This window comes from Eleginops maclovinus, chromosome 9, assembly GCF_036324505.1.
Source record: "Eleginops maclovinus isolate JMC-PN-2008 ecotype Puerto Natales chromosome 9, JC_Emac_rtc_rv5, whole genome shotgun sequence".
Classification (NCBI taxonomy): domain Eukaryota; kingdom Metazoa; phylum Chordata; class Actinopteri; order Perciformes; family Eleginopidae; genus Eleginops; species Eleginops maclovinus.
In genome coordinates, this window is record NC_086357.1 from 22,997,551 (window position 1) to 23,007,514 (window position 9,964).

Genomic DNA, 9,964 nt, shown 5'->3' on the forward strand with positions numbered 1-9,964 from the left:
GCAGGTGGCAACCTGGAAGTGCCCTGTGAGTCACTGGTGTTCTTAAGAAGAAGTAAGCGTTGACTATACGTTTCTTTCTAAAGTGAAGAGGGGTTTTTGATGGCATATATTACTCATATGGCCATAAGAAGCCCTCTTCAAGGTTCAATCTCACTGTACTTGAAAGAAAAAGGATATACAGTATAACTCTCACTGATTGGTTATAGCAAGTTCCTATCTTAGCCATTTAAAGAACCTACGTTTGCATTTGAATAATCTCAGAAAGATTTGTAAATGCAGTTTTGTATGTGTATCATAGATAGCTAAACCAACTGTGAGAATTTCCCCCCAACTTCCTACTGCTACCATCTCTTTTCATTCTTAGTAAGACAGCATCCGATGACGTTCAGTTCATCTCAAGGTGCGAGTTTTGTGCAAACGATTTTATTCATTGATAGCAGACAGAACAGAAAACGAGACTCTCAGCCTGAATCCACTTTTAAATCGGGTCTACATGTGGAAACTTTATACAAAATCAAAAGGACCCAAGCAGCAAACACTTCCTTTATAATAGGCCTGCTGGTCCACAGTCATGGTGCAAGGGAGCGGGAAGCGTGTATAGACGTTGAGGGGAGGTTAGGAACTGGAGGAGAATTATTGGAGGGTGGGGGTATTTTCTTTAGGCCCTCCATGTTTTCTTACTCTGCTTTTAAAAACTAAAACATATAAGATAGGATAACTTTAACGGACAGGTCTTACTTTTGATTGTGACAGCTAATGTGAAGAATAGGGGAAGTAATGCCAGCAGAGATCATTAAATCAGTATTCTCCACAAACATAAATACCCTGATGTTTTTCTATTCCGATTCACTAGCGAGAAATATACAATTAAACGTTGACAGGATTGTTGTCATTTGCATGATACATTTTTATAAGCACAACCGACTATGCAAACTAAATAGATGTTTTGTGATAATCTCAATCACAAAGGCTGACACAAATTTGGATTGATATTGAATTCACCTCACGTGCTCTACCCTTCCTCTAAATGACCCTCCCCCTTCTCTGACAACCTTATATTTGTGCAGTCACTTATACCGTCACTCACATCCCAAAATTGCCAGTTAAACACAAGAGAAATATAATTGTGAAAGGCTTTTATGCAACCATGTACTTTTAAATTACTTTCCTTATAGTTCATAGCTGAGTCAATTCAACTTAAAATAATAAATGCCGTTTATTCCAGGTGTTTGTAACTGTTGTACATCCTGTATGAGTATTATGTAAATTAATGCAGGTACCCATATGACATGCTCAGGATAAATAGGTTAATGTTTCCTTTGCTCTTCTCTGTATTATTACAGACAATAGAGAGTTAATCAGTCCCATTACAGTACAGCTTTGTAAACTCACAAAACATGAAATGTATTTTCTCTTCATTTTCTCACCTTTAGAAACAGAGCAATCACTCCCCAAAACCCAAGATCCCTCATTTCATTTGAACCTTTCTTCAGGGCAATTACAAGCGCATTTCTGTATAAGTGTTAAGAATAAAACTATGTAATATGACATCATTTATATTCAGACCAAACATCCATGGACAGGTGAGAACAAAACGGGCGGTGGCATGTCTGCAAAGTCTTATTAAGATCCTGTTTTTAGTCAAAGGTGACAGCTTTTCTTAGTGTCTGCAGCTCATTTTCCTCTTCAATACATCCTTCCACTTCCTCCTCTGTTTTATTCTCTCAGAGCCACCAGAAGCGTACATAGACAATGAGCATGATGAAGAAGACGCCGCCGGCTGCCAGCTTGGCATAGGTGGAGCGGGTGTTCAGATACTTGGCGTCTCTGCTGTACTTCTTTGACAGGCTGGACAAGTTGCTGGCCTTGGAGTCCAGTGCTGCAGGAGGAGGAGCAGGAGGGAACGAGACAAGAGGAGAGTGAAAAAAAGAGGGGAAAGAGACAAAGACATGGACAAAATTAAAAGAGGATCATGGTGTGAATATGAGTAGCATCCCTCCTCACTTTTAGAATTCAGTGAGAGGTCACACTGCATTAATAAGACAAGATATACTTTACTGATCCCTAATTGGGAAACAGTTTCCTCACAGCAGCATGTAAGAACAACAAATACCGCTCACACAATTTAAAAGTAGGACATCATTTACATTAAGGACTGGCATATTAAATGAAATATAAACGTGTGAAGAAAAGATTGAACCCAGAGAGAGGCGGGTAAACATGGACTTACCCGACAGAGCCTCTCCTCTCTGCAGCACCTCCTCTATGTTAGCCACCATGATCCTCTGGACGTCCTGCAGCTCTGTGTTGATGCTGCCCAGGTTCCTCCTCGCTCGGCTGTCGATGTACGACTTCTTCGTTTTCTGGATGTAGGTGTCTGGAGAGGAAGCAGCACAAATGAAACGAGCAGGTAAAAGCAGCCTGTGTCGTGTTTCCTTAAACTGCAGGATTAATATCCAGAAGCCCTGATAGACTTCTTTTTTTGGGGAGTTTGACAACTTCCTCTCTCTGATAGATTTAATAAGAGGCATAATAAACTAGTGAAGGGGCATTTGAGGTCGCTCCAAATAGATTTTCTTTGCCATTGGACATTGTTATTCCGGGCACTCTAGGGATAGCAGTAGTGAGCAGCAATGCACGGAAAGTGGGTTGACAGGTGAGAAATGTCAATTTTATGAAATGGAGAGCAAAATGTGCCTCGAGGCTTTGTTGTGATCTGCCAAAAAGCTGCCAAAAAAAAAGTGATGCAGTGCTGGGGGAGTGAGCAAAAGCATTGGCAGTGATTCAGGATTTCTCCCCTTCAGTGTGTTTTCACCACAAGGAACTGGCGTATAATTTGCAAGGACTTTAAGACGACTGAGAACATTTCAATCAGAAGAAACACTTTATCTTATTTAAACAGTTTTACTTTTGCGATTCACTGATCTACAGCATCGACACGATGAATGAAACTGACCTCTTGCAACATGTAACAGTCGTACATTACATCTTATTTCTTTATTAATGTCATTAAAAAATATATATTACACAATCAGGTTATTAATTAAGTCAGGCCCACTCAGTTTGAGGTGTGTTATTGTTCCCTTTTGAAAAATGATCTGTATATATATAATATAATCTGATCAGGAGCTTTTATTGGCAGAGAAGAGAAAAAGGTATTGGGATTTTTAACCTGATTTAGTTGGTCATTATTATGCATTATAAAACACCATCATGGTCACTAATGTATACAAACCAAACAACAAGCTTAAGTTTTCTAAACAGAGAGCAGTATTTCAGGTGCTACAGGCTCTGCTTCCTTCTTACCAAATTCGATGAAGGAGTATGGCCTTGAAACTGTAGGGACCTTCTTCCCATGCTGCTCATGAAACTCTGCCTGCAGGTCTTCAAGGTAAGCAAAGGCCAGCTTCTTAGCAAAGCTGGCTTCACACAGCACAAGGTACACCACGCCTTTCTCTATGACATAGCTGCAAGGAGAACAGAAAATGTGTCAGGAAACCACTACAGATGAAATTGTATTGTATTAGTAATTAATTTTTGGTAGAACTCATGTTTCTTATGTCCTTCATACTCACTGAAACGCCATGGAGCCGGCCTCTAAAGTGCAGCGTGAGGGACTCTGATCATTGAGTTTCCTGAAGAGCTGCTTAGCTTGACTCTGATACTGCTGAAGGTCCCGACCCAACTGAACAGACAGAACAGAACACACATCAAATACCACACGACTCACAGACATCTCACACAGAAAATATGTGGTTTCATCAGGGCAAGAAATTGACTGTTGTATGCAACCTTTGCATATAAAGCAAATAGCAAGTTTTTAGCACCAGATGCATAAAGGAGAAAAATATAAGCATGGTAACTCGCTCAAATGTTTAAAAAGAGAGATAAAAAAGATATCTTGACAATTTCTTGCCCTGTAAAGTGTGCTGGTAATTAACAGTCAGCCCACAAAACAGACAGACTCAGCAGTGTGATGCTACAACTGAGACTGAAGGCAATGCTTTTTTATGGTCAAAAAGCCACTCGAGCTGTTTGTGGTAAATCATTTATGTAAAGCATTTGGGTGGTTGATGGTTTTGATTCGCTTAGTGTTGTTGACTCTAGCAAATAACAGATTTCCCTACAGAAACACTGTAGCATCACAGACACATGTATGATGTTGCAGAGCAGAGACACAACAAACCTTTTCACTTCCCTTTATGAAAGCAAACGAGAGAGTGAGGGAAAGATGTTAGACTCCTGGCAGCTCATGCTCAAACATAATACAACAACTTAACATGATACAATGTTAACATCTTTCATATGTTAAGTTTATGTTTGTGTAACGGAGTTGAGAGGATAACGTCAATCTTCTTCTATCCTTATTAGACCGTTTACAGGGGTATAGCATGCAATCCAAGCAGGGAGGCTGCACCATTCAGCCACTATGGCAGTCTTATATTTAAGGGTCTAAAAAAAACCATACAAAACGCATTAGCTTGTTATCATTTCAAAAACACTTAATGTCACCTCCGTAAGAGCAGAACATTTTATAGTTGAAAATAAACACGTCAGCGCCCTCTGGTGGACATATGGTGTAATACTGTTTCCCATTTCACACCTGTGTAAATGTATTTAGAAATGCGACAACTTTAACCATCCATATTGTCTAACACAGATTGCTTTTTTAATACATTAATGTCTTTATTTATCTGATCAGGTCCTCTTTATAGTCCCAGTTGTATACAAGTAAGTCAGTAAAAACAACAGTTTGGGCTCCTTCTCGTTGGAGTAGGTAACCAGTAATATAAACAGACATTCTTTGTCATCATTTTACTTATTAAAACATGTGTTTTGTCATATTAGGACACACTGTCTTTGTTTTCAGTAATACTTATAATAATGCATTTTTTCTTTTTGTTTTTAATCGTGTTAAGTCTATAGTTTCTATATATTTATGGTCTATATTTCTTTCTTTATTGTTTTACTAATACTCCATATTTCATACTTTGTGTCCCTTAGATGCTCTATAGATATGCATATTTTAGCATAGGCCTATATTTACTTTGTATATTCCTTCCTCTTGTGCAATGCCTGATAATTTGCTGCTGGTGCAACACAAGAATTTCCCAATTTGGGATCAAGAGTCTATCTATCTTTCTATCTATCCATCTTATAATTCAATAATGGTTGTATACAGAAATCTCATTGTGTTAATATTATATTACAGCACCGACAGCCTATTTGGTAAAAAGCCCTGCCTCACAACATAAAGGTGAAGTTGTGCAACACTTCATTACAATAAAATAAGGTCAGGGTTCAAACACAGTGATCCTGTTCTGTGTTTAATGAATCCGTTGCTTTCAGTAAATAAAAGGCAGGCTTTGTGTACAAAAACAGGCCTGCAGTAGCTGGTACATTTTAGCTAACGTGTCACTATCATAGCTACAACTCAAGAGGCGTTTACAGCAGATCCTGCAGTGATAACAGAAACAGCTAGCTAATAAAAAGAGCAGAAATGTTAACCTGTTCGTCCTCCTGCATGGAGGCGGCTAAGGGCAGCCCGTCCGCCAGCCGAGCGATCATCGTCAGCAACACCATCTCTCCGGTGTCCGGTGGTTCTCCGGTGGAACAGATATATTACAGGTGACTGGAGCAGTGAGTGACAGGCTAAGAGCTGACAACACCACAGGACTGACGCTGAGCTGGCCGGAAACGCAAGAGCTTTGGGTGTCACCGCTTAATAAATCCGTCCTCTCGTTATGCGGAAACAGGGGATGATAAAAACAGTTCCGTGTAATTTTTTACTTGTGACGTGTTTTTGTTTTCTAATCAGTTAATTGAAGTATTGAATTGAAGTAACGCTCATACTTTTTTACTGTAAGTAAATATTCGACTAAAGGTATGTTTCAAAATGTTTACAGTCATTACAGAGAAACCAAGAAATGCTGGTCGATAGCAACGGGGTTACATTTAGATCCCGAAGTTAACCCAAATATTACCTTTTGGAAATAAGCCCGATAAGTCTTATGGCCCAAAACTGTGGAACAGACCTCCCACTGGATCTTAGACCAGCAACCTCCATTAGAGTTTTTAAAAGTAAATTGAAGATCTATCTTTTTAATTTGGGGTAATTTTAGTGGTCATGTTTTATTGCTATGATATCACTTTTTCTATTTGTAACATTTTTTATTGATGTTCCTCCATCTTTATTTTGTATTTTTCGTCTTTATTTTGTATCTGTAAAGCACTCTGGACTGCATCTTGCATGAAAGGTGCTACAGTGGTATGCAAAAGTTTGGGCACCCCTTAGGAAAACCACTGCATCAGTTTGTCACTTGCTGAGCTTTTGAAGCAGCAACTTCATTTTAACATATGTTATACCTTATGGTAACAGAAACATCTCAGTAGTGAAATAACTTTTATTGGTCAAACAGAAACATGTTTATGTGCATTCAAACAAAAATAGGCATGTGCATACATTTGGGCACCCCTAAGAAATAATTCCATTAATATTTAGTATTGCCTCCTTTTGCTGCAATAACGGCCTGTAGACGCCTCCTGTAGCCACAGACAAGTCCCTTAAGCCTGGCAGGTGGTATTTTGGCCCATTCTTCCACACAAAACGTCTCCAGTTCAGTCAGGTTTCTTGGCCTCCGTGCATGGACAGCCTTCTTCAAATAAATCCATACATTTTCAATGATGTTAAGGTCTGGGGACTGGGATGGCCATTCCAGAACATTGTACCTGTGCTTCTGCATGAATTCCTTGGTGGATTTTGATCGGTGCTTAGGATCATTGTCCTGCTGAAAAATCCAACCCCGGCGTAGCTTCAACTTTGTGACTGACTCTAGAACATTCTTGTCAAGAATCTCCTGGTACTGTAAGGAATTCATGTGGCCCTCAACTTTAACAAGTTTTCCAGTACCTGTGCTAGCCACACAGCCCCATAACATGATAGATCCTCCACCAAATTTTACAGTGGGCAACAAGTTCTTTTCATTGAATGCAGTGTGTTTTTTTCGCCATGCATACCTGTTCATGTTATGACCAAATAACTCAATCTTGGTCTCATCTGACCACAGTATTTTGTTCCAAAATGCTTCTGGCTTGTCCAGATGTGCTTTTGCATACCTCATGCGACTCTTCTTGTGATTAACACTCAGGAAAGGCTTTTTGCACATCACCCTTCCAATGAGCTCTTCCTGGTGCAAAGTACGCTGGATTGTGGAACGGTGAACAACTACACCATCAGCAGCCAGATGTTGTTGTAGTTCTCTGGAGGTGGTCTGTGGCTTCTCTGTGACCATTTTCACCATCCTTCGCCTGTGCCTTTCCCCTATTTTTGTCGGCCTACCACATCTTTCCTTCACACGGACTGTTCCTGTGGCCTTCCATTTCACAACTACGTTTCTGACTGTGGAGACAGACAGTTTAAACCTGTCAGATAATTTTTTGTACCCTTCTCCTAATTTATAATGTTGGATTATCTTAGCTTTCAGGTCAGTGGAGAGTTGTTTTGAGGTCCCCATCTTGCCACTCCCTAAGAAAGAACCTAGGCCAGGCACAGCCAGCTATTACCTATGTTAAATAGCCTTTTTCATGATTGGTTCCACCTGTCTTTGTAATTGAAGGTCTAATGAGCTAATCAAAGCAATTTTGTGCAGCAACCTGTCAGCTATAAATCCGTACAGGTGTTGAAATGAATGCTATTTATAAGGGTGCCCAAACTTTTGCACATCCCATTTTTTGCATTTTATTTTATTATAATAAAACTATGTAATGCTACCCTAAGAATTTTGGTCTGGAAAACACTAAAACGTCTACATCTTTGTAGGAAAACAAATGTTGTTGCTGTGATCTTCTATTATAAAGGAAAAGCAAATTGTCATGAAATCTCAGAGGGGTGCCCAAACTTTTGCATACCACTGTATATAAATACAATGTATTATTGTTATTATCAACATGACATGTTTACAGTTATTTTTAAATAACGAAATAAATCATCGTTAAAACATGATTCCAGATTTGTGTCGATGTATTTTACATTTAAGGAATCTTTATAGCACTTAATTGTAATTTTGCCTAGTCATTGTGAAGTTGAGGGCATTAAGAATCCTTTATTCTGATCCTTGACAGTGATAGTCTTTACACTAATATCCAATGTTCACAAAACAGGACACTCTGCTTGACCTAAATAACTTCATAAGCCACTTTTTCATTTCCAACCCGCCTATTGCACAGAAGGATATTAGCCTTACTCCACTCCTTTATTGTACTTTACACCACGAAGCAACCAAAGATCGGAATGAGTCAGTTCATCTAGTAGTTGTAAGTGCAAAATATATACAGCTGAGAGCAGCATTGGTAACTTTTAGAGGAAGCCTCAGGAACACAGACATTCTCTACAACATAAAGAAAGGGATTTCTCCAAGGATTTATTATGTAGGGTCCCATGATACACTGATAAGAATATATTTAAAACAACGGGTTTTAAATGTCAGATGGAGCAATTAGCGCCACAAAAAGCCGCACAGCACATCATTTAAAGTCCAGCTACGAAAGCCAGCAGGAATCCACCTTTTGTGGTATAGTTTTAGTATTGCAACTCTTCCCAAATCCGTACACAAAACTAATATGCTGTTTGCACTCACAACCAAGCTGTGAGACACCATCAACTACAGAATACTTTGTCCCCATAGTGAGAGTCTCCTTCTTCAAGCTATTGGCAGACTGTTGAGTGATGCATGGAGGAACAGACCTTTCACAACCCTTCAGTCTTGTCACTTGTGAGCGAGTCAGGTGGCGGGCCTGCAGGGAGTCTCTGTCACAGGCTGCAGCCCTGACCCCACAGACCCCAACAAGTGACCCCAGGCGTCTGCCACACAGCTGACATTTTACTGAGGCAACAGACGTAGTATGTTCTGAGAAGAACGGAAAAAAGATCAGAGTGTATTCCTTTGTAGGATATTTAGAAGAAAAACTGCTTGTTCTAGTTTGTAAATCTTTCAAATCAATGTGTTTTTTGAACATGAACACACTAAAACACACTAAAAACACAAAATGTATCCTGAAAATCGGCATAATGATCCCATTAAAGACTACCATAACATATTATATTTGCTTACATGCATGCATTGCTTCTTGTAGAGTCCACATTTTATCATAGCACAGGCTAACTATTAACCAAGATAATGGTGACAAAATGACAGTAAACATAACTTTAATAGCTCTGAATTGACACACAGCACACACACAAAATTATGTTGTAAAAACATGAAACTTTTCACGTAATTACAAGATACTGAGCCTTTTTTGTGTGTGGCAGCAATACTCTTCCAAACATGTTGTACATTGACTTAAAAAAAAGGTGGAAAAAACCAAAATGAGTAATAAACATAATAACAGAGGGGACAGAAACATCGCTGCAGAATCTATAAAAGATGGTTATGACTTCATGTTGTTTTTATTCTCACATCTGTTTACATACTTTTTCTCTGTTCCCCCTAATGACAAATAGAGAAGCAGATGTATTTAGAGCAACCACAATGGTTAAAACAACACTTACACACAGTGAAATACAGGTTTGAAGACAATCTATCTAGAATTAAGTGGATTATTTTTCTCTTTTTTAGAAATCCAGGCTACTTTTGGCTGCAAACCACCATTTCATCATGGTTTAAGTTTGTCACTAGTTGCTGGAATCCATCCACTGATGAGGTGTGTCAACAAATTGCACGTTGTGTAAGAAGTGCAGGAGGTTATTATATTTCGCTTAGGATTTTTTTCCCAAACTCTAAACTTGGAATCAGCAGAAAGATATCCACACAGAAGTGTAATTTAATTATCAGCTAATACAATTAATCCAACAAGGACAGGAAATCTGGCAAACTATAACATTTTTAAAGAAAATGTTAATCAAAACAGAGCCAGGATACAGGAACAGGGAATAAGCAGATTTTCCATCTGTATGATTGTGCAG

The 9,964-nt window shown here is 39.0% G+C and overlaps 1 protein-coding gene across 1 annotated transcript; it reads right to left on the minus strand.

Annotated features, from left to right (window-relative positions):
• Window positions 1–1,197: 1,197 nt before the first annotated feature.
• On the minus strand, window positions 1,198–5,752 carry sec22bb (SEC22 homolog B, vesicle trafficking protein b). The gene is made up of 5 exons (XM_063891806.1): window positions 5,509–5,752; window positions 3,576–3,685; window positions 3,307–3,467; window positions 2,231–2,377; window positions 1,198–1,879 (listed from the first exon to the last, which is right to left on the minus strand). Exons 1-5 carry the CDS (start codon window positions 5,581–5,583, stop codon window positions 1,725–1,727), a joined length of 648 nt encoding a protein of 215 aa, XP_063747876.1. The 5' UTR covers window positions 5,584–5,752; the 3' UTR covers window positions 1,198–1,724.
• Between the last annotated feature and the right edge of the window lie 4,212 nt (window positions 5,753–9,964).